The 24,927-nt window shown below is 39.4% G+C and overlaps 2 protein-coding genes across 6 annotated transcripts in view; one reads left to right on the plus strand and one right to left on the minus strand.

The window, feature by feature from the left end:
• LOC133609592 (5'-AMP-activated protein kinase subunit gamma-2-like) overlaps positions 1-8,018 on the plus strand; it is a 26,688-nt gene extending 18,670 nt beyond the window's left edge. For all 4 annotated transcript variants that reach the window (XM_061965324.2, XM_072913506.1, XM_072913507.1 and 1 more), the window contains one exon: positions 6,036-8,018. In XM_061965324.2, coding sequence (XP_061821308.1) covers positions 6,036-6,988 — 953 coding nt within the window. In that variant the 3' untranslated portion in view covers positions 6,989-8,018. The remainder of the gene's footprint in view (positions 1-6,035) is intronic.
• LOC133609595 (activin receptor type-2B-like) lies at positions 7,342-23,310 on the minus strand. Of its 2 annotated transcripts, none has more exons than XM_061965328.1 (11): positions 22,979-23,310; positions 11,239-11,446; positions 10,999-11,105; positions 10,779-10,927; positions 10,550-10,693; positions 10,339-10,482; positions 10,111-10,259; positions 9,934-10,048; positions 9,733-9,871; positions 9,538-9,668; positions 7,342-9,349 (listed from the first exon to the last, which is right to left on the minus strand). In XM_061965328.1, the coding sequence occupies exons 1-11, from the start codon at positions 23,046-23,048 to the stop codon at positions 9,146-9,148; spliced, it is 1,560 nt and encodes a 519-aa protein (XP_061821312.1). In that variant the 5' UTR covers positions 23,049-23,310; the 3' UTR covers positions 7,342-9,145. The 2 variants fall into 2 exon arrangements, with proteins under 2 accessions (XP_061821312.1, XP_061821311.1); XM_061965327.1 differs by having other exon boundaries at positions 10,111-10,280.
• Positions 23,311-24,927: the final 1,617 nt, after the last annotated feature.

A 24,927-nucleotide genomic window follows, 5' to 3' on the forward strand; every position in this document is an offset into this window, starting at 1 on the left:
AGACACGTTAGCTCAAGCATCCACAATCCATTCACAAACTGTTTCCCAGTTTTCGTGAAGCTGTGTTCGTCTGTCATCCATCGCTCCCATGACGCTCGCAATTTCACTTTGAACGTCCTGTTTACACCCATGTCCAGCGGTTGGAGTTCCTTCGTCATGCCTTAATGATGACTCCAGGTGGAAACTTTTCTCTCGGCAGCGTCTTCCCCTTGAAAATCACCATAGGTGGCAGTTTCTGTCCGTTAGCATAGCAAGCTAGCACAATTGTAAAAGCCGACTTCTCTTGCCCCGTTGTGCGTATCGATTCGCTACCGTGCTGGTCCCCTTCTTCTCCAGTGTGCTTCACCGGGATGTCGAAAGTGATCGGCACCTCGTCCATGTTGGTGATGCGTTTGTCGTCAATTTTTTTTATTTACAACGCACATAGCAGCACGATATCCTCACTGGGGGCGTGCCTTTAGCATCCTCTCTCACCTGAAACCTTCACCTTTTAACGTCAGCATGCTGTCCTCAGTCACGTCCGCCTTTCCTCCATATAAACAGCGTGCCGGCCCAGTCACATAACATCTACGGCTTTTGGAACTCAGTGCACACACAACAACCTATCTGAATTTGATAAGGAATCGGTTCGATAATGGCATCGACATCGATCATTTCTTAACGTACATCCTCCCTACATATGACACAACCTGCCCACAGACCTTTGTGGATATTATAAAAAATGCCCGAGCACCACACATAAAGCAAAATCACAGCCATTTAAATCCATTACAATTCGATATGGGAAAACTGCAGCACACTCTCTCCAGACTTATCTATGTTAGGCACATTTTAGCTGCTTGATATTCATATATATATATATATATATATATATATATATATATATATATATATTGGGAGGTCGTCACGGAAGTAAACAAGATAGGAGTCGAACTTTCACACACACACACATATATATATATATATATATATATATATATATATATATATAAATATATATATATATATATATATATATATATATATATAAATATATATATATATATATATATATGTATAAATATATATATATATATATATATATATATATATATATAAATATATATATATATATATATATATATGTATAAATATATATATATATATATGTATGTGTATATGTATATACAGGTAAAAGCCAGTAAATTAGAATATTTTGAAAAACTTGATTTATTTCAGTAATTGCATTCAAAAGGTGTAACTTGTACATTATATTTATTCATTGCACACAGACTGATGCATTCAAATGTTTATTTCATTTAATTTTGATGATTTGAAGTGGCAACAAATGAAAATCCAAAATTCCGTGTGTCACAAAATTAGAATATTACTTAAGGCTAATACAAAAAAGGGATTTTTAGAAATGTTGGCCAACTGAAAAGTATGAAAATGAAAAATATGAGCATGTACAATACTCAATACTTGGTTGGAGCTCCTTTTGTCTCAATTACTGCGTTAATGCGGCGTGGCATGGAATCGATGAGTTTCTGGCACTGCTCAGGTGTTATGAGAGCCCAGGTTGCTCTGATAGTGGCCTTCAACTCTTCTGCGTTTTTGGGTCTGGCATTCTGCATCTTCCTTTTCACAATACCCCACAGATTTTCTATGGGGCTAAGGTCAGGGGAGTTGGCGGGCCAATTTAGAACAGAAATACCATGGTCCGTAAACCAGGCACGGGTAGATTTTGCGCTGTGTGCAGGCGCCAAGTCCTGTTGGAACTTGAAATCTCCATCTCCATAGAGCAGGTCAGCAGCAGGAAGCATGAAGTGCTCTGAAACTTGCTGGTAGACGGCTGCGTTGACCCTGGATCTCAGGAAACAGAGTGGACCGACACCAGCAGATGACATGGCACCCCAAACCATCACCCAACCATGCAAATTTTGCATTTCCTTTGGAAATCGAGGTCCCAGAGTCTGGAGGAAGACAGGAGAGGCACAGGATCCACGTTGCCTGAAGTCTAGTGTAAAGTTTCCACCATCAGTGATGGTTTGGGGTGCAGATCAACTGGTCTAACAGGGGGGCTATTTAAAGGCTAGAGTATACAAATGAGTTTTAAGATGGGACTTAAATGCTTCTACTGAGGTAGCATCTCTAATTGTTACCGGGAGGGCATTCCATAGTACTGGAGCCCGAATAGAAAACGCTCTATAGCCCGCAGACTTTTTTTGGGCTCTGGGAATCACTAATAAGCCGGAGTTCTTTGAACGCAGATTTCTTGCCGGGACATATGGTACAATGCAATCGACAAGATAGGACGGAGCTAGACCGTGTAGTATTTTATACGTAAGTAGTAAAACCTTAAAGTCACATCTTAAGTGTACAGGAAGCCAGTGCAGGTGAGCCAGTATAGGCGTAATATGATCAAACATTCTTGTTCTTGTCAAAAGTCTAGCAGCCGCATTTTGTACCAATTGTAGTCTTTTAATGCTAGACATAGGGAGACCCGAAAATAATACGTTACAGTAGTAGAGACGAGACGTAACGAACGCATGAATAATGATCTCAGCGTCGCTAGTGGATAAAATAGAACGGATTTTAGCGATATTACGGAGATGAAAGAAGGCCGTTTTAGTAACAGTCTTAATGTGTGACTCAAAGGAGAGAGTTGGGTCGAAAATAATACCCAGATTCTTTACTGATTCGCCTTGTGTAATTGTTTGGTTGTCAAATGTTAAGGTGGTATTATTAAATAAATGTCGGTGTTTAGCAGGACCGATAATCAGCATTTCCGTTTTCTTGGCGTTGAGTTGCAAGAAGTTAGCGGACATCCATTGTTTAATTTCATTAAGACACGCCTCCAGCTGACTACAATCCGGCGTGTTGGTCAGCTTTAGGGGCATGTAGAGTTGGGTGTCATCAGCATAACAATGAAAGCTAACACCGTATTTGCATATGATGTCGCCTAGCGGCAGCATGTAAATACTAAAGAGTGCAGGGCCAAGAACCGAACCCTGAGGAACTCCGCACGTTTCCTTAACATAGTCCGAGGTCACATTATTATGGGAGACGCATTGCATCCTGTCAGTAAGATAAGAGTTAAACCACGACAAAGCTAATTCTGACATACCAATACGTGTTTTGATACGCTCTAATAAAATATTATGATCGACGGTATCGAAAGCAGCGCTAAGATCAAGAAGCAGCAACATAGATGACGCATCAGAATCCATCGTTAGCAGTAGATCATTAGTCATTTTTGCGAGGGCTGTCTCCGTAGAGTGATTTGCCCTGAAACCGGATTGAAAAGGTTCACAGAGATTGTTAGACACTAAGTGTTCATTTAGCTGCTGTGCGACAATTTTTTCGAGGATTTTCGAAATAAAGGGAAGGTGGGACACCGGTCGGTAGTTTACCATGAGGTCAGGATCAAGGTTAGGTCTTTTGAGCAGAGGATGAATAACCGCTTTCTTGAACGCTAGGGGAACAGTGCCAGAGGAAAGTGATAAGTTTATAATATTTAGCACTGATGGACCTAATAATACAAAAAGCTCCTTGATAAGTTTCCCAGGAAGTGGGTCAAGTAAACATGTTGTTTGTTTTATCCCACTTACACGCCGTAATAGTTCCTCTAATGTTATTTCATCAAAAAGAGAGAGACTATTTTGTATTGCAGTATCCGTCGTAGATACAGTTGTATCTGTGTTAATAGAACCCAGTTGTAGCTGGGATGCGTTGTCTTTAATCTCCTTTCTAATGAGTTCAATTTTCTTATTAAAGAAATTCATAAAGTCATCTGCCGAGTGGGTGGAGCTATTGGGAGGAGTCCCTTGTTGGGTTAGCGATGCTACTGTACTAAACAAAAATTTAGGGTCGTTTTTGTTGAGGCGGATGAGATTTGAGTAATATTTAGCTTTAGCTAAGGTAAGCATGCGTTTATACGATATTAAACTATCACTCCATGCTTGATGGAAAACCTCAAGCTTGGTCGCGCGCCATTTGCGTTCCAACTTTCTACATGATAATTTATGAGCTCTGGTTTCTTCTGTAAACCATGGGGTGCGCCTTTTAGGGGCCCTTTTTTGTTTTAGCGGTGCTATACTATCAATGGTTTTGCGCAGGGCATTGTCAAAGTTGTTAGTTTGGTTATCAATAGAGCCGACATAATTTGGGAATGGTGCCATTACCGAAAGCAGTAGGTCAGCAAGAGTCATCGTTGTGGCAGCATTAATGTTGCGGCTGCTATAGCAGTTATTATTATTATTAGTTTGTTGACAATGAGTCAGAACTTCGAATTTTATAAGGTAATGATCGGACATTACTTTAGTATACGGGAGTACCATAACTTTGGAGGTGGTGACACCCCTGACCAGCACTAGATCTATCGTATTACCGTTGCGATGCGTAGGTTCATTTATTATTTGTGTAAGACCACAGCTATCAATTATAGTCTGGAGCGCCACGCACTGAGGGTCCGATGGGGTATTCATATGGATATTAAAGTCCCCCATTATGATTATATTGTCTGCGTGCGTCACTAGATCAGCAACGAACTCTGAGAATTCATTGATAAAGTCCGAGTAGGGCCCTGGGGGGCGGTAAATAACAGCCATATCGAGAGGCAGCGGTGCGACAGACCTCATAGTAAGCACCTCAAACGATTTGTATTTATTATTTAGGTTAGGGGTAAGGTTAAAGTTTTCATTGTATATTAGTGCGACCCCCCCACCCCTTTTAAGGGGACGGGCAATATGCGCATTCGTATAGTTAGGAGGAGATGCCTCATTTAGCGCAAAAAAATCGTCTGGTTTGAGCCAGGTTTCGCTAAGACCAATGACGTTAAGATTGTTGTCTCTAATGACCTCATTAACTAATAACGTTTTGGGAGACAATGATCTTATGTTTAAAAAGCCCATATTATAAGTATTGGGCTGTTTTGACGAGTTTTTGTTTAAATTATCCGTAGTAGCAATATTAATAATGTTGCGTTTATTATACGTAGTGCACTTTAAATAGTTTCGACCATATCTAGGAATTGATACGACGGGAATTTTCAGATTGTTTGCTTGATGCTGCGATCGACTGAACGCATCATGATTTGCCACCTCAGTAGAATGCATATCTACCCCGGACACATTCACAACAGAAAACACATTATGTGAGTTGTGTGTTATTCTAAGAAAATTGCTATGCGTACAGGAATTATCCAGCCTGGTGCTGGCTAGTTCTAGCTTAACTGACTCCTCACCCGGACTAGCAGGCTCTGTAATTGCCTGTGACCGGGCTTGCTCTAGTGTAGTTAGTCAAATGTGACTTAAACAGTAGTCTATGTTTTTAGTCAGGATGATGGCGCCTTCCTGGTTAGGGTGAAGGCCGTCTCTCATCAGCAAGCCTGGTTTGCCCCAGAAAGAGGGCCAATTATCAATAAACGTTAGTCCCTGTTGTCTACAGAAGCTAGCCAGCCACTTGTTAAGTGGCTGGCTAGCCACTTAATATGTGTATATATATATATACACATACATATATATGTATATATATTTTCAGCACAAACCCGTTCAAGAACAGGAACGCGGCGACCCATCAGCCTTGATGGGTCGCATATATATATATATATATATATATATATATATATATATATATATATATAGACATACATATATAGACATACATACATTGTGTATATATATATATATATATATATATATATATATACACAGACATATATATATATATATATATATATATACACACATATATATGTGTGTGTGTGTGTGTATATATATATATATATATACAGACAGACAACATTCACACTCACACACTAGGGTTAATTTAGTGTTGCCAATCAATCAATCAATATATATATATATATATATACATATATGTGTGTGTGTGTGTGTGTATGTATGTATGTACATACATGTACTTTACATGCCATCGGTTTTTGGCCCCCGACCAAAATATTTTTAGCCCAATGCCCCAAGTCAAAAAGTTTGGACACTCCTGTCCTAATGAGTCTTTTTAAAGAGTGCTGGTTGTGATGACAATGATGTGTTCAGGTGTGCTCAGGAACGAGGATGCGTTTCCGTCTCACGCTGCTTTGGACTCTGCATGTGACAAGCGACAGGACCAGGATCAAGACAATCGTGCTGACTGCCAGCAGGGGGAGACAGAGCGGGAGGAGGAGATGATTGAAGGAGAAGGAGTCCAGGAAGTAAATGGGGACGAGGTGACAGAAGAGGGAGGCGGCAATGGAAACCAGGAGGAGGAGGAGAAAGAAGTTAGGGAGGAGGTGGAGGAGACAGAAGATGTTAGAAAAGAGGGGGTGACAGAAGAAGTCGAGGAAGAGGAGGAGACAGAAGATGTTAGGAAAGAGGTGGTGACAGAAGAAGTTGAGGAGGAGGAGACAGAAGATGTTAGGAAAGAGGGGGTGACAGAAGAAGTTGAGGAGGAGGAGACAGAAGATGTTAGGAAAGAGGGGGTGACAGAAGAAGTCGAGGAGGAGGAAAAGACAGAAGATGTTAGGAAAGAGGGGGTGACAGAAAAAGTTGAGGAGGAGAAGACAGAAGATGTTAGGAAAGAGGGGGTGACAGAAAAAGTTGAGGAGGAGGAGACAGGAGGAGGAAGTGAGGAGGTAACAGAAGAAGGGGAAGGTAAAAGTGAGGAGTTGACTGAGGCAGGAGATGCTGGGAGTGGGGAGAAGGTAGCAGAGGGAGAAGAGGAAGTGATGGAAGAGCAGAAAGGGGAAGGAGGAGGGGACGATTTTACAGGGGAGGTGACTCAAGGAGGAGAAGAAGGAAGGGAGGAGGAGACTGAAGATGGAGGGATGAGTGAGGAGGTGAACAAGAGACAAGGTCAAGAGAGGGAGGAAGAAAGAGAGGAATTGACAGAAGAAGGGGACACGCAGGAGGAAGTGAAGGACGCAGGAGAAGAAGAGAAGGAGAAGGAGGTCGTCCCAGAAGGTGGAGAAGGTAAAGGAGAGGAGGAGACGGAGCAAGAGGTGGAGTTGTGACATCATCAGTTGAGGTGAGCTGTGAGTGACAGACGGTCGACCCGCCCTCTAGCAATGTTGTCAACATGGCAGCTGGTTGAAAACAACACAGCACAGCAGCTAATTTGTCCCATACATATATATTTCTATATATTTTAATATATAAATAATGTGACACTATCAGGATGTTAGCAGCTTGAAGTCAGTGATGATCATGTGATGTTTTAATCATATTCACCTTGTAATAGTAATATTTTAATCGCTGTTCAACAGCAAAAGTTGTAATGTACGTACATCGACACATTCACCCCCTTCCCTAAAGCCGCTGGCGGCCTTTTTTTTACCCACAATGCAACTCCAACACAAGCATTAGATAATTGCAACCATTTATTATTCACATACAAAAAGTTAAATCATTGTTTTCCCTTATGTAATGTGTGTGAGCGATGGTTAAAACTACATGTTGGGACTGAGTAGACGAAGAGAAGAATAAATCATCTGACAGCACACACACATTCACGCTTAATAGTATTTTTTTCCTCTAAAAAGTACCATTTAAAAATATGAAATTGCCTCTACCTTCCACATGGATCATCAACATCACAGTCCATCAATTCACAAACTTTACAACAGGAAGTGCGCATTGTTGAACTTTTAACTTTTCAATTGCAACAGTAAAATATTTTGTTTTAGAGTCGTGCTTTCTCAGTGCCAAGATGGCGGGGCAGGAGGCCCCTGTGATGCGCCAAGATTAGATTTAACAGTTTGCTGTACCTGCCTAATGCTAACAATGCTACATGCTACAGGTACATGACAGTGGGGGGAACATTTCATCGAACCTGGGAAATCAGAATCAGCTTTGTTGGCCAAGTATGTTTTAACCTGCGTATGTGTCATTTTACTATGAACATTTTTGAAATTATTGCAGATTTTGTGATGTTTTGATCAGGATGATGCACAAGGGAGGAGGAGAGAAGACCGGGGTTATAACTTTTTACAATGTGGATAACTTTTCAATTAAAACAAAAATAAATAACACATACAAAATTCATCTGAGGTATTTTTGCTGTACTGAGGTTCACATTGTTGTTTTTTTAAGCACCTGACTTAAAAATGCACATTAAAAGGAACAGTCCAATGTTTTTGTTGGAATCTTTAAAGTGGGGATTGACCCTTTCAGTGTTAAACATGACAAAAAAGAGGTAGACATAAAGTGGTCAGGTGACTGATGACCTTTAACCTTTCACCCTGATGAGTTGTCAAAAGAAAACAACACGAATGGCAGTGTGTGCACAGCATGTGTTGAGTGTCCAGAAAAAAACAGCCAATAGGCTTTAAGCACCGTCACATAAGTCCCTCCTACCTATTTCACAGTCTGGTAACCCCGCCTCCACATAACGAATTTACCTGAGAAGTTTGGTCGCTGTCAGCCAATCAAACGCCTGAATGTAGCATGACCCCGCCCACTTCAGACTTGAACAACCAATCAACATTGACCTTTCGCGAAGCCAAACATCCCCAACCAATCACAGAGCAGTCTCTTCTGACAGCGCTCGGTTCAATTCAGTGCAGCTCCTTCCGGTATTATTCGAAGTTATTGGTCAAGTTTTGCTATTTAAAATGTAGTAGTCGGCGGAAACCACCAGACTTAACACCAGCTTCAAGGTAAGAAATTCGCTTATTATTCGTAATGTATATTGTTGTGGAAAGTTGTGGCGCTAACCGGAGTAAACTAGCATATCGGCTATGTGTTAGCTCCTTCGCTAACGCTAGCTATCTTACTACTAAATGTAATTATGTGTACATATGTGTGTAAATATAAATGTATTTGTAATGGTTGTATAAACAAAAAGCTTTATCATTGTTCTCTGACTCCTTTTTGTGGTGGTTCTGGTATCTTGTGCATTACTTCCTGATTTCGGCTGACAAGCCTGGCAATAGTCACTGGCGGGGCGGGGCTTAGCGAAAGGTCAACGCAGCGTCACTCTGACATCACTTCCTGTTTAAGAGTGAGACCTGTCACTTTGAGGTGTAGCTGGTGCTGGTTGCTACGCAATGAGGCTGCAGGTAGACACCCACTTCAGAGACAGAAAAAAATGCTGAGGTACCTGGAGATCATTCACTGAGTCGGACCTGAACTTATGTGTGTGTGTGTGTGTGTGCCAAAAGTTTTACTGGTCACATTGTGGACTCTTTGGCCGGGAGGTCCACGTTGGTTACCATGACAACTGGAGGGACAGAAGAGGAGGAGGTGGGCGGGGCTACGGCGCTAGTGAGGCGACGCACTTGGCCCATGCGCTCTTGCACGCAGCCGGCCGACAGTCGGGCCTCGGCGTCGTGGTCCCAGCATTCCGACACTGTCTCGCACACATGGCACAGACCCTGAAAAGGGAGGAGCTTATTGGATCATTGTGTGGATAGTGCGAGTACCACTCGTGTGGAAATGTATCCATGAAATATGCAGAAAACATTTTTATGCATACGCTTTTATTTCTCCAATGTGTCGTGGGCCAATAAAAAACATTCTGAGGGTGTATTTTGTGTTAGACATTTGTTTAATGACCACTCACGTTATGTTTGAACCAAACGTCTTTGAAGACCGGCCTCAACTTCTTGTGGACAACAACTTCCTGAAGGTCCTCCAGTGACGGATGCTGACCTACTTCCTCCTCGAATGGCAGCATGTACTCGCCTACTGGACCTGACGCACACACGCTTTGATTACACCTGCAGACCAAACAGTGTATTATGTGAGCAGAGCTTACCATCAGCGGCTTTGCAGCGTGTCAGCAGCTCCCACAGGACCAGGCCCAAAGCGTACATGTCGATTCTGAGGAAGGCATCCCGCTGGAAGTTGATGGCGCCTTCGAGAACTTCAGGAGCCATGTAGCGCCACGTCCCTACCTGTGCATGCGCGCGCGTTTTAGTAATGAGCTCCTCTTTGATGCTGAGGACGAGAGTCTCACCTGTCCGTGCGTCTCTCCGGGCGGCGTTCCTGACTCAAAGGGCACAGCCAGGCCGAAATCTCCGATGACGGCGGTCAGATCTGAACGCATCATGATGTTCTTGCTCTTGAAGTCCCTGATACACATGCAGAAGAGTCAAAGGTCATGCCCTGATGCACCAAAGATGATGTGACATACCTGTGTGCGATTGCGGGTTTGGCTCCCTCGCCTTTGTTCCGGGGTACATCTTCATGCAGGTACGCCAGACCGCACGCCATGGACCCCCCGATGTGACACAACTCTAACCAACTGATGACGTTCGCCTTCAGGAAGTCGCAGAGCGAACCCTGCGGGACATTCCGCAACACCTGCGTCAACACCTGCCCTACAACTACATGTTAGTTCCTAAGCCCCGCCCACCCTCACCAGCTCATGGAACTCTGTGATGAGCCACAGTTCGGCCTCTAGGTGGCGCCCTCGCTGCTCAGCGCCAACATACTTCAGTATGTTTTCGTGCTTCATTCCCGGCGTGGTGAACACCTCTCGCTCGTTCTGCCACGACATCTTGTACTGCAAGACGACACCCATGCATCAACACGCCTGTGACAAACCTGAACATGTGGCGACGTGCACGCACCTGGATAGGGAACACCTTGACGGCCACAAACTCGTTCAGAATTTGGCCCTTCCAGACGCAACCGAAGCGCCCTCTGGCTTTCACTTCCAGCAACTGCAGAGGCTTTAACCCCAAGAGGGGGGAATCAGGCGGAGGAACTGGGTCCTGAAGGACAACCATGCTTCTTTTTTTTAATTGCAGTACCATTAAATAACCATAATATGACTTATTTTGAAATGTGTGTGTGTACCTCAGTGACGTCCACATGTCCGTACGGAGGTTTGCGATGGCGGTACATCCATACAGTGGCAAGCAGAATGGTTGACAGCACTGTGACGGGCAGCAGGCAATAAAAGATGACGTGTATCACGCTGATTCTGGGGGTCGGAGCTTGGATGACTGACACACACACATAAAGGTGAAACAACGACACGCACATGTAAGTGTGTAAAGGTGACACACACACTCACGTGAGCCAGCGGCGTCTGGCAAGTGCGTGAACTTGTTGTTGCACATGTTTCCTTCACAACAGCAGAAGAAGACCTGAGGACTCTCTTCAGTGGACACACACTCCTCACTGGACGAGTTACATGATAGGCAAAATTAAGACACGGCCCCTACATCCTCGACACCACTTAGCCGCCCACAACATGACCAAGTGTTTGTCAGACATCATGTACACAGAGTGACGCTCTGCGCGTGCATTTTACCGGTCGTAGCAGTTGAAGTCGTCAAGCCAGCATCCTTTCTTCACCAGCTCAATGGCGCCCGACTCATTGGTCCACGAGGCGTAACAGTGCGAGCGCTTGTCGGCGTCGCCCTCGCAGCGCTCCACGCCGCTCTGGTTGGTCAGCTCCATTTCATAGTTGACGTTGTAGTACAAGCATTCCCTGGTGGGGGCGTGGCCAGCCGTCAGCCCTGTGGGTGTTGACGTTAAGCCATGGTAATTCAGATAGTGGAGTCAATTATAAGTAATTGTTAAGGAGCGGCGTGGCACGCTTGGTAGAGCGGCCGTTCCAGCAACTTGGGGGTTCCAGGTTTATTCCCGCTACCGTCGTCCTAGTCACTGCTGTTATGTTCTTGAGAAAAACACTTTACCCACGTGCTCCTAGTGCCACCCATACTGGTTTAAATGTAGCTTGTAGATAATAGGTTTCATTATAGAAAGCGCTTTGAGTCTCTAGAGAAAAAGCGCTACATAAATATACTTCACACTTGTCAACAATAAGTCAATAACAAATCAACACTAAGTCAATGAAAAGTCAGCAACAATAATAAGTCAATGAAAAGTCAATAAGTCAACAATAAGTCAATAAATCAATAACAAATCAACAATAAGTAAATGAAAATTCGACAAGAAGTCAATAAAAGTTGACAAGAAGTCAATGAAAAGTCAACTAAAAGTCAATGAGAAGTCAATGAGAAGTCAATAATAAGTCAACAATAAGACAATAAGTCAATAATAAGTCATCAAAAAGTCATGACAAGTCAACAATAAATCATCAATAAGTCAATGACAAGTCAGCAATAGTTCAAGAAAACCAAGTCATCAATAAGTCAAGAACACATCAACAGTAAGTCAACAAGTCATAAATAAGTCAATGACAAGTCAACAATAATAAGTCAATAATAAGTCATTGAAAAGTCAACACTAAGTCAATCGAAATTCAACAACAACAAATCATCAATAAATCAATGACAAGTCAACAATTATAGGTCAACAATATGTCAAGGAAAAGTCAACAGTAAGTCAATAAGAAGTCATCAATAAGTCAATGACAAGTCAACACGGAGTCAACAACAAGCCATCAATAAGTCAATGACAAGTCAACAAGTTGGGTCAACAATATGTCAATGAAATGTTAAAAGTAAGTCAATCACAAGTCATCAGTAAGTCAATGACAAGTCAACACGGAGTCAACAATAAGTCAACAACAATAAGTCAATGACTAGTCAACAATAAGTCATCAGTTGACTTGTCATTGACTTGTTGATGAACAAGTCATCAATAAGTCAATAACAACTCAACAATAAGTCAATGAAAAGTCAACAGTAGGTCAAAAAGAACAATTCCACAGTAAGTCAACAATAACAATTCCACAGTGAAAGTCAACAAGTTAAGTAGTAAGTCAAAAACAAGTCATCAGTAAGACAATGACAAGTCAACAATAAGTCAATGAATAGTCAACAATAAGTCAATGAAACAAAAGTCATCAGTTGACTTGTCATTGACTTGTTGATGAACAAGTCATCAATAAGTCAATAACAAATCAACAATAAGTCAATGAAAAGTCAACAATAAGTCAATGAAAAGTCAACAGTAAGTCAACATTAACAATTCCACATTAAGTCAAGGAAAAGTCAACATAAATAAGTTAACGACAAGTTAACAGTAATAAGTCAACAATAAGTCAATGAAAAGTCAACAAGTCATCAATAAATCAATGACAAGTCAACAATAATAGGTCAACAATATGTCAATGAAAAGTCAATAAGAAGTCATCAATATGTCAATGACAAGTCAACACGTAGTCAACAACAACACACCATCAATAAGTCAATGACAAGTCAAGCAGTTAAGTCAACAATATGTCAATAAAAAGTTAACAGTAAGTCAATAACAAGTCATCAGTAAGTCAATGACAAGTCAATAAATCAACAACAATAAGTCAATGACAAGTCAACAAGTCAATGACTAGTCAACAATAAGTCAATGAAACAAAAGTCATCAGTTGACTTGTCATTGACTTGTTGATGAACAAGTCATCAATAAGTCAATAACAAATCAACAATAAGTCAATGAAAAGTCAACAATAAGTCAATGAAAAGTCAACAGTAAGTCAACAGTAAGTCAACATTAACAATTCCACAGTAAGTCAAGGAAAAGTCAACATAAATAAGTTAACGACAGGTTAACAGTAATAAGTCAACAATAAGTCAATGAAAAGTCAACAACAACAAGTCATCAATAAATCAATGACAAGTCAACAATAATAGATCAACAATATGTCAATGAAAAGTCAACAGTAAGTCAATAAGAAGTCATCAATATGTCAATGACAAGTCAACACAGAGTCAACAACACGCCATCAATAAGTCAATGACAAGTCAACAAGTTATGTCAACAATATGTCAATAAAAAGTTAACAGTAAGTCAATAACAAGTCATCAGTAAGTCAATGACAAGTCAATAAATCAACAACAATAAGTCAATGACAAGTCAACAAGTCAATGACTAGTCAACAATAAGTCAATGAAACAATAAGTCATCAGTTGACTTGTTGATGAACAAGTTGTCACGGCCAGGGTGCATTGGAATGCGCCCTCATCATTGCGCTCTGCGCTTCACACCGCGGGACACGCCCACGACTGTGGCGCACATCCAGGGACGCGCCGCGCGCGTCTCCCCCCTGCAGCTGCCGCCAGCTGCAATCACTTGCCGGCAATCATCACACCTGCCTGGAATGAAGGAACTGCCTTCATAAGCCTGGACATCTTGGCATGCCGGCGCCGGAATATAATCATCTGTTGGCGTATAGTAAGCTATCATCCTGCTTGATGCAATACTGTTCTCTCTGTCTGTTTTCCCTTCTGTGTTTCATTGTTATATCATCCTACTGCAGACCTCCGTTCCCGTGTTTTGACGTTGCTGTGTGTCTCGTCATTTCTCGTCGTCGTTCCCCTGCTTCTCGGACTGCTCCTTGGATCTCGACCTCCCGCTTGGACACGGATTCCCCTCTTCCCCCGGACTTCCTCATCTCTCGTTCAACACTTGGTAACGCACACCTCAGTTAAATACTACACATAGTCGTACACCATACACACTCTTGGATTTTGCCACACTCCATTTCCTTAGTTCATATATTTAGTGTTGTTTATTATATATATTACTATATATAATAAATCATTGAACATTACTGCCATCTAGTGTCTGTTGCCGTCACCTCCCCTGCAAACCTTAACACAAGTCATCAATAAGTCAATAACAAATCAACAATAAGTCAATAAAAAGTCAACAGTAAGTCAACAATAACAAGTCAACAGTAAGTCAAAGAAAAATCAACATAAAAAAATTAATGACAAGTCAACAGTAATATGTCAATAATAAGTCAATGAAAAGTCAACAATACGGTAAGTCAATGACAAGTCAATGACAAGTCAACAACAAGCCAATGACTAGTCAACAATAAGTCAATGAAACAACAAGAAGTCATCAGTTGACTTGTCATTGACTTGATTTAACTTGAACAAGTCATCAATAAGTCAATAACAAATCAACAATAAGCCAATGAAAAGTAAACGAAAAGTCAACAGTAAGTTAACAATAACAAGTCAAAGAAAAGTCAACATAAAAAAATTAATGACAAGACAACAGTAATATGTCAACAATAAGTCAATAAAAAGTCAACAAGTCAATGACAAGTCAACAATAATAAATAAACAATAAAACAATGAAAAGTCAACAATAGGTCAAAGAAAAGTCAACAAGTCATCAATAAGTCAATGACAAGTCAACAATGATAGGTAGACAATACATCAACAAGAAGTCAATGACAAGTCAACAATGATAGGTAGACAGTACATCAACAATAAGTCAATGAAAAGTCAACAATAAGTCAATGAAAAGTCAACAACATCAAGTCATCAATAAGTCAATGACAAGTCAATAACAAATCAACAGTAAGTCAACAACAACAAATCAAAAGTCAATGACAAGTCATCATTAAGTAATTGACAAGTCAACTATAATTAAAAACAAGTCATCAATAAGTTAATGACAAGTCAACAAGTCATCAATAAGTCAATGAGAAGTCAGCAATAATAAGTCAACAATACGTCAATGAAAAGTCAGCAACAACAAGTCATCAGTAAGTCAATGACAAGTCAACAGTGATAGGTAGACAATACATCATCAATAAGTCAATGAAAAGTCAACAAAAAGTCAAAGAAAAGTCAACAACACCAAGTCATCAATAAGTCAATGACAAGTCTATAATAACAAATCCACAGTAAGTCAACAACAACAAATCAAAGGTCAATGACAAGTCATCATTAAGTAATTGACAAGTCATCATTAGGTAATTGACAAGTCAACTATAATTAAAAAACAAGTCATCAATAAGTCAATGACAAGTCAACAGTAAGTCAACAAGTCATCAATAAGTCAATGAACAGTCAACAATAATAAGTCAATGAAAAGTCAACAATTCAATCAATCAGTCAATCAAAGTTTATTTACGTAGCCCTAAATCACGAGTGTCTGAAAGGGCTGCACAAGCCACAACGACATCCTCGGCTCAGATCCCACATCCGGGCAAGAAAAAACTCAACCCAATGGGATGACAATGAGAAACCTTGGAGGGGACCGCAGATATGGGGACACGCCCCCGGGCGACCGGTGCAATGGACGTCGAGTGGATCTAGCATAATATTGTGAGAGTCCAGTCCATAGTCCAGTCCATTAAGTCAATAACAAATCAACAATAAGTCAATGAAAAGTCAACAACAATAATAAGTCAATGAAAAGTCAACAATAAGTCAATGAAAAGTCAACAATAAGTCAATGTAAAGTCGACAATAATAAGTCAATGAAAAGTCAACAATACCAAGTCAACAATAAGTCAAGAGAAGTCGACAATAAGTCAATAACAAGTCAACAATAAGTCATCAATAAGTCAATGACAAGTGAGCAATGATAGGTCGACAATAAATCATCAATAAGTCAATGACAAGTCAACAATAAGTCAATGACAAGTCAACAATGATAGGTCGACAATAAATCATCAATAAGTCAATGAAAAGTCAACAACAACAAATCAAAAGTCAATAAGTCATCAATAAGTAAATGACAAGTCAATAACAGTTCAAGAACAAGTCATCAATATGTCAAGGACACATCAACAGTAAGTCAACAACAAGTCATAAATAAGTAAGTGACAAGTCAACAATAATGAGTCCACAATACAGGGTTCCTACACCTTTTCCATGGCCAAATTCAAGCACTTTTAAGGACTTTCAAGTAGGGCTGGGCGATATGGCCTTTTTTTAATATCTCAATATTTTTAGGCCATGTCACGATACACGATATATATCTCGATATTTTGCCTTAGCCTTGAATGAACACTTGATGCATATAATCACACTAGTATGCTGATTCTATGTGTCTACATTAAAACATTCTGGTTCATACTGCATTAATATATGCTCATTTTAAACTTTCCTGCAGAGAGGGAAATCACAACTAAGTCAATTGACCAAAACTGTATTTATTAAACAGTTATTAAGCAGTGGCACAAACATTCATGTCATTTCAAAACAGAAAGTGCAAGATTGTCAGAGACATTTTAAAACAAGCTATGAGTGCACTTTTGTGCATGATGTCACTAAGATGACATATCGAAACAACACTAAATAAATTAAAGTGCACTTTTTGTACAGAACGCCGCTACAATAGTTTAAAACATATAAAGTGCACTTTTGTGCATGATGTCACACAAGATATTTCAATAACTGTCAAATAAAAATGAGCTGCATAATAGGAAATCAAATAGTGTATGTCCTTCGCTATGCGGTAGGTTCCTGCGGATGTTATCTCCTTCTGTTGTTGACTATTTTTTTCATACGGTGTTGATGCGGAAATGGTTGCCTCGGCCTTTTGTTGGTGTGGCACCGAATTAAGATGTTGACATGCAGAGTTTCAAGCACTCTTCATTCTCTAGCGGGTGACTTTTTAAATGATGCTACATATTAGCAGTAATGCTACTTTTTGTAGCAACGCTTTTGCCCCACACTTGACAAATTACAGTTGTCTGTTCGAAAAATTCCCGCTTGAAGCCAAACCACCGCCAGACGATGGACCCCATGCTGTTTTTCTTGGGAATTAATTATTCCTTCAATTGTTACCAGATTCGCACCTTCTTTCTCTCGTATTACCACTCGAACCACAGCTAACGTTACCCATGCCGCTACCTCTCTGCTCCGCGAGGGCGTACACGTATGTGACGTATGTAAGAAGGTGCGCTTGTTTTACGTCTCTGTGAGAAGGAGAGAGTAGTGTAATGCCCGCAGCTAAAAGCAACTGTGTGAGAACGTATACTCGAATATTACGATATAGTCATTTTCTATATCGCACAGAGACAAACCCGCGATATATCGAGTATATCGATATATCGCCCAGCCCTACTTTCAAGATCAATTTTCCAGTTTTTCCAGTACCCTTCAAAAGGCGAAAACCAGTGTGAATCAATCCATAGCCTTGTTGTTTGAGGTCACCAAATGCTGTCTGTAGGAAAAATACGGAAAATCTGCTAAAACCTAAGCTTAACATTGAACCAGCAGTTATCATTAACTTAATGGGGCATAGAAAATGAAGTAGTGTTTCTGTAGACTATTCAATGTCATTGGTGTTTGCAAACGTGTCTCATTTGTGTTGTTTTTCAAATTGATTGTTCTTTTTCTTACTTACAACACTCAATGACATCGAACAGCACGGATTGATTCACACCGTATTTGTGCTTGTAAACGGCATAATGTGATATAAATACACGCACCCTCAAAATGTTAATTTCAATCATTTATTAACAAAACTGTTTCATATTAATATAAGGATAATAAATTAAAGGAAACTATTTTGTTTGTTTCACAACACCTCAGTCACCTTTCATTAAGCATATCTAGCCTTTTAACTGCGGCTATGATAACAAATTAACAAAAAGACAAAAGTTAACTTGTTTTGCTTTCACTGAGGTAGCCAGACAAGTTAAGTAGACAACAAATATAATAGAGCAAGAATTGCATAAAACCATGTTGTGTAAAAACTACAAAACCATTCATATTAACTGAGATCTAAGTTGTGAAAAAGGTTACAAATTATACATTACATGACCTTTACAGTACAAACAAGTCCAATAATGTAACCATTTTAATGCAATTAACTAAAACGACAAAATGTAACTTGTTTGCTTTAACTGAGGTAGTCAGACAAATTAAGTAGACAACCAAAATAATGGAGCAAAAAATACATTGAACCATGTTGGATTTCCTTTCTGCATACTTTGCAGCAGGCTACACATGGATTTGGTCCACGTTTTATCCAGCAATAAGTCAATAACAAGTCAACAATAAGTCAATGAAAAGTCAACAATAAGTCAATGAAAAGTCAATAAGTCAATAACAAATCAATAATAAGTCAATGAAAAGTCGACAATAATAAGTCAACAATAACTCAATAACAAGTCAAAAATAAGTCAATGAGAAGTCAACAATAAATCAATGAAAAGTCAACAATAAGTCAATAACAAGTCAACAATAAGTCGATGACAAGTCAACAATGATAGGTCGACATCAAATCATCAAGTCAATGAAAAGTCAACAGCAACAAATCAAAAGTCAATAACAAGTCATCAATAAGTAAATGACAAGTCAACAATAGTTCAAGAACAACAAGTCATCAATAAGTCAAGGACACGTCAACAGTAAGTCAACAACAAGTCATAAATAAGTCAATGACAAGTCAACAATAATTAAGTCAACAATAGGTTATTGAAAATTCAACAATAAGTCAATCGAAAGTCAACAACAAGTCATCAATAAATCAATGACAAGTCAACAATAGTAGGTCAACAATATGTCAATGAAAAGTCAACGCAAGTCAACAATAAGTCAAGAAGTCATCAATAAGTCAATGACAAGTCAAAACGGAGTCAACAACACGCCATCAATAAGTCAATGACAAGTCAACAAGTTATGTCAACAATATGTCAATGAAAAGTTAACAGTAAGTCAATAACAAGTCATTAGTAAGTCAACAACAAGTCATAAATAAGTCAATGACAAGTCAACAATAATTAAGTCAACAATAGGTTATTGAAAATTCAACAATAAGTCAATCGAAAGTCAACAACAAGTCATCAATAAATCAATGACAAGTCAACAATAGTAGGTCAACAATATGTCAATGAAAAGTCAACGTAAGTCAACAATAAGTCAAGAAGTCATCAATAAGTCAATGACAAGTCAAAACGGAGTCAACAACAAGCCATCAATAAGTCAATGACAAGTCAACAAGTTATGTCAACAATATGTCAATGAAAAGTTAACAGTAAGTCAATAACAAGTCATTAGTAAGTCAATGACAAGTCAACACGGAGTCAACAACAATAGGTCAATGACAAGTCAACAACAAGTCATCAATAAGTCAATGACTAGTCAACAATAAGTCAATGAAACAATAACAAGTCATTATTTGACTTGTCATTGACTTGTTGATGAACAAGTCATCAATAAGTCAATAACAAATCAACAATAAGTCAATGAGAAGTCAACATGAATACGTCAATGACAAGTCAAGACTCAACAGTAATAAGTCAATGAAAAGTCAACAATAAGTCAATAACAAGTCAACAATAATAAATCAACAATAAGTAAATGAAAAGTCAACAAGTAAATGAAAAGTCAACAATAAGTCAATAACAAATCAACAATAAGTCAATGATGTCTACAATAACAAGTCAACAATAAATCAATGAAAAGCCAACAACAATAAGTCAATGAAAAGTCAGCAACAACAAGTCATCAATAAGTCAATGAAAAGTCAACAATAAATCAATGAAAAGTCAACAACACCAAGTCATCAATAAGTCAATGACAAGTCAATAACAAATCAACAGTAAGTCAACAACAACAAATCAAAAGTCAATGGCAAGTCATCATTAAGTAATTGACAAGTCAACTATAATTCAAAAACAAGTCATCAATAAGTCACTGAAAAGTCAAGTCAATAACAACAAGTCATCATTAAGTCATTGACAAGTCATCAATAAGTCAATGACAAGTCAACAGTAAGTCAACAAGTCATCAGTAAGTCAACAAGTCATCAATAAGTCAATGACAAGTCAACAATCAGTCATTAAAAAGTCAATAAGTCAATCAAAAGTCACCAAGTCAATAAATCTATGACAAGTTAATAATAGGTCAACAATAAGTCAATAACAAATCAACAAGTCAATGACAAGTCAACAATAAGTCAATGACAAGTCAACAATGTCAATAAAAAGTCAATAACATCAAGTCATCAATAAGTCAATAACAAATCAACAGTAAGTCAACAACAACAAATCAAAAGTCAATGACAAGTCATCAAAAAGTCATTGACAAGTTAACTATAATTCAATGAATGGAAGTCAACAACATGTCAATGACAAGTCAACAACAAGTCATTAACAAGTCAATGGGAAGTCAACAACCAATCATCAATAAGTCAATGACAAGTCAACAATAAGTCAACAACAACAAGTCATCAAAAGTTGATGACAAGTCAACAATAAGTTAACAACAATAAGTCAATGACAAGTCAACAACAAGTCATCTATAAATAGGGATATATTTTTAATGGTTTTAATGTTGGAATTAACGCTAGCTCGTTAAAATGAATGCTAGCTATTTGGAATGAACACCAGCTATCAACTTTGAATGTTGGCATTAACGGTGGCTAATTGGAATGAATGCTAGCTAACAACTATTAATGTTAGAATTAATGCTAGCTAACAACATTTAACATTGGAATTAACGCTAACCAGTTGTAATAAATGCTCGCTAATAACTTTTAATGTTGAAATTTCACGCGAGTCAACAACTTTCAACATTGGAATTAATGCTGGCTAGTTAGATTGAACGCTAGCTAGTTGGAATGAATGCTAGCTAATAAGTTTTAATGTTAAAATTTCACGCTCACTATCAACTTTTATTGGTAGTTGAAATTAACACTAGCTAACTACTTTTGATGTTGGAATTTCACGCTAGCTAAGAACTTTTAATGTAGACATTACAACATTGGAATTAACGCTGGTTAGCTAATATGAACGCTTGCTAGTTGGAATGAATGCCAGCTAATAAGTTTTAATGTTGAAATTTCACGCTAGCTAGTTGGAATGAATGCGAGCTAATGGGACCAAATGCTACCCAATACCTTTTTAATGTTGACATTTCACGCTACTAACAACTTTCAACGTTGGAAGTAACGTTGGCTAGTCAGAATGAACGCTAGCTAATTGGAATGGAGGCCAGCTAAGAACTTTCAACATTGTAATTAATGCTGGCTCGTGAACGTGAACGCAGGCTAGTTGGAATGAATACTAGCTACTAAGTTTTACCGTATTTTTCGGAGTATAAGTCGCACCGGACTATAAGTCGCACCTGCCGAAAATGCATAATAAAGAAGGGAAAAAACAAATATAAGTCACACTGGAGTATAAGTCGCATTTTTGGGGGAAATGTATTTGATAAAACCCAACACCAGTAATAGACATTTGAAAGGCAATTTAAAATAAATAAAGAATAGTGAACAACAGGCTGAATAAGTGTATGTTATATGAGGCATAAATAACCAACTGAGAACGTGGCTGGTATGTTAACGTAACATATTATGGTAAGAGTCATTCAAATAACTATAACATATAGAACATGCTATACGTTTACCAAACAATCTGTCACTTCTAATCGCTAAATCCCATGAAATCTTATACGTCTAGTCTCTTACGTGAATGAGCTAAATAATATTATTTGATATTTTACGGTAATGTGTTAATAATTTCACACATAAGTCGCTCCTGAGTATAAGTCGCACCCCCGGCCAAACTATGAAAAAAACTGCGACTTATAGTCCAAAAAATACGGTAATGTTAAAAGTAACGCTAGCTCGATGAAATGAAAACTAGATCATAATGAGCGGCGAGCAACAAGGTTTACTTTTGGAATGAATGCCAGCTAACAAGGTTTCATGCCGGAGTGAGCGCCGGCCAAGTTTCCCATGACCTTTGACCCCCTCATGGACGACACAGCTGAGCGGAAGGGGTTCGCCACAGCGGCAGCTGTCGCCTCGCCGACACAATGACATCACACGTCTGCGTCGTGTGAACGTGAACGTGGGCGACCTCTGACCCGGGCCCACAGAGCAACATGCAAATGTCCCGCTTTATCATGCAAAAACAGCTTCACAGCGCGAGGTCATAGGTCACAGACAGGCAAGACTTGCGTTTGAGTGCACGTCTCGGGGAGGTCAAAGGTCAACGTGGAATGCAAAGACATGTGATGACTTGATGGAACAATCCCCCCCCCCCTTTCACGCCACATTGTGCGCCAACCCCATCTGTCACATCTACACGAACTTGTTGTTTTAGCACATAGCTAAAGCTAGCTATATCGATCACATCCACTACTGATCACTTCCGGTGCGCGTGTGCCTCTTTGCATATATAGATTATCGGTGCTCGTGCGTGCATGTGCAGACAATGGCTGGAGAGGAATGGTTCTGATGGAGGTCCAAATACGACACGCACACATCAAAAGATCCCCTCTACCTTTGTCCAACATTCCTATCCACGGTTTGCCGTTTAAGCTCACGCACACACGCGGACCCACGAGGCCAACAGACAGAAGCAGTGTGAGACCAACCTGCGTTTAAAGTTCCGATCATCAGCATCATCAAAGCTCGGTTGTGCCGCCTCATCTTCCTCGCCAACATTGAAGCACACTTCTTCCAGACACGCGCGGCTGTGTGCGTGTGCGTGTGCGCGCGCACCTCTCGTCTGCTCCTTATTGCAGACCCTCGCGCGCTACGGCAGGCAAGTTGTTGCCCTTTTGGGCTCCATCCGGTTCCTTCGGTTCTGGTCCTGATCGAACTGGAGGTTTGGACTGCACCCCTCACGGCCCACCCGCCCGCGCGCTCCCTCGTAGAGTGTTACGCGCTCAATGGCCGGGGCTGCTGGGGACAAGTGGACCGGAAGTTGGTCAAGCTGCTCTTCGGTAGCTACGCGTACTTCCGCTTTCAAAATAAAGAAACACAGCCTAATTAACGTTTGAGTTTGAGTTTGAGTTTATTCGAACAAGCATAAGTATTGATGTATGGGGAATTACATATCACAGCAACATAAAGCCTTTATTTATTTCACAGAAAAGAGCAATTTGTATCATTTTTACAGTAGGATATAGAGACCACACAAATCCACTCTTCATTCGTCTATAAAATCCGCTACACCTCCCTGATACCGAAGTACATGTCAAACTACTTCCTTAACGTAAATGACCGCCATAACCACAACACCAGAGGGAGCTCCACTAACCACGTTAAACCCAGATTCCGAACTAACAAAGGTCTTAACTCATTCTCTTTCTATGCCACATCAATATGGAATGCACTCCCAACAGGTGTAAAAGAAAGGGCATCTCTATCCTCCTTCAAAACCGCACTAAAAGAACACCTCCAGACAACTACAACCCTAAACTAAATCCCTCCCTTCCACATAATACCTCTTCGGATTATAAATAATCAAATGTAAACAATCAATTGTAGACACTTTTTCTCATACTTTCTGATCTCTCTCTCTATGTCCATTACTTGCTGTACATATCCTACCTAGTCAGTCCTACACTGTTTCAATATCCAATTATCTGATGATGCAATTGTTGATGCTGATTGTTGATGACTGAAGTGTTGATACCAACCAAACCTAACCCCCCACCCCCCTCTCCATATCCCACACCCTGGATTGTAAATAATGTAAATAATTCAATGTATATACTCTGATGATTATCTTGTGTGATGACTGTATTATGATGTTAGTATATATTTGATAGTATATATCTGTATCATAAATCAATTTAAGTGGACCCCGACTTAAACAAGTTGAAAAACTTATTCGGGTGTTACCATTTAGCGGTCAATTGTACGGAATATGTACTTCACTGTGCAACCTACTAATAAAAGTTTCAATCAATCAAAAAAAAAAAATAGGTCATGAGTATGAAAACTAAAAGACATTGTAGAATTGCATACTCTATTAGTGATGTTCAAAGCTAGCAATAAAGTTCTTCCGAAGGACATACAAAAGTTATTTGTGTTCACGTCTGAAGATGAGAACCACAGAAGGCCGTATGATTTTAAACATCCAAGAGTGCGAACAAATTTGAAGCAAATGTGCTTGTCTGTTGCTGGTGTGAAAGCATGGAATTCTCAAAGACTTAAAAAGTTGCAAGAATATCTTTGAATTTAAAAAGAGTTACAAAAAGAGACAACTGGAATTATATCAAACTGATTTTTGATTTTGATTGGACGTGTCATTTTGAAAATGCTTAAACAAAAATTAAAAGTATGTTGGAGTTCGGGTGTTGTTGGAGGGAACAGTGATAAAGTCATCTAAAATAATTTGTGTTAAAAGGGGGCAGATAAATATAAGAATAGTATTCTTCCATCTGCTCCTTTCTGATCATGGAAATGTATAAGAAACAAAAAAACAATGAAAGTGTCAACTGTATATGGCTTGTATATATGCATTTTCATGAAAGGAATAAAAAGAAATGATGATTGAAGGCTGTAAAGTTTACAAAAATATTTCCAATTGTTA

This window comes from Nerophis lumbriciformis, linkage group LG07 (genome assembly GCF_033978685.3).
Source record: "Nerophis lumbriciformis linkage group LG07, RoL_Nlum_v2.1, whole genome shotgun sequence".
Lineage (NCBI taxonomy): Eukaryota > Metazoa > Chordata > Actinopteri > Syngnathiformes > Syngnathidae > Nerophis > Nerophis lumbriciformis.

Bases quoted from the DNA above. Each gene is read 5' to 3' on its own strand.
- LOC133609595 (XM_061965327.1), bottom strand. From the start codon at position 23,048: ATGTTGGCGAGGAAGATGAGGCGGCACAACCGAGCTTTGATGATGCTG. The intron at 11,447-22,978 runs GTTGGTCTCACA...CAACACCCACAG, and splicing joins GATCGGAACTTTAAACGCAG to GGCTGACGGCTGGCCACGCC. The intron at 9,350-9,537 runs GTGAGTGGTCAT...CTCCCTTTTCAG, and splicing joins ACGTTTGGTTCAAACATAAC to GGTCTGTGCCATGTGTGCGA.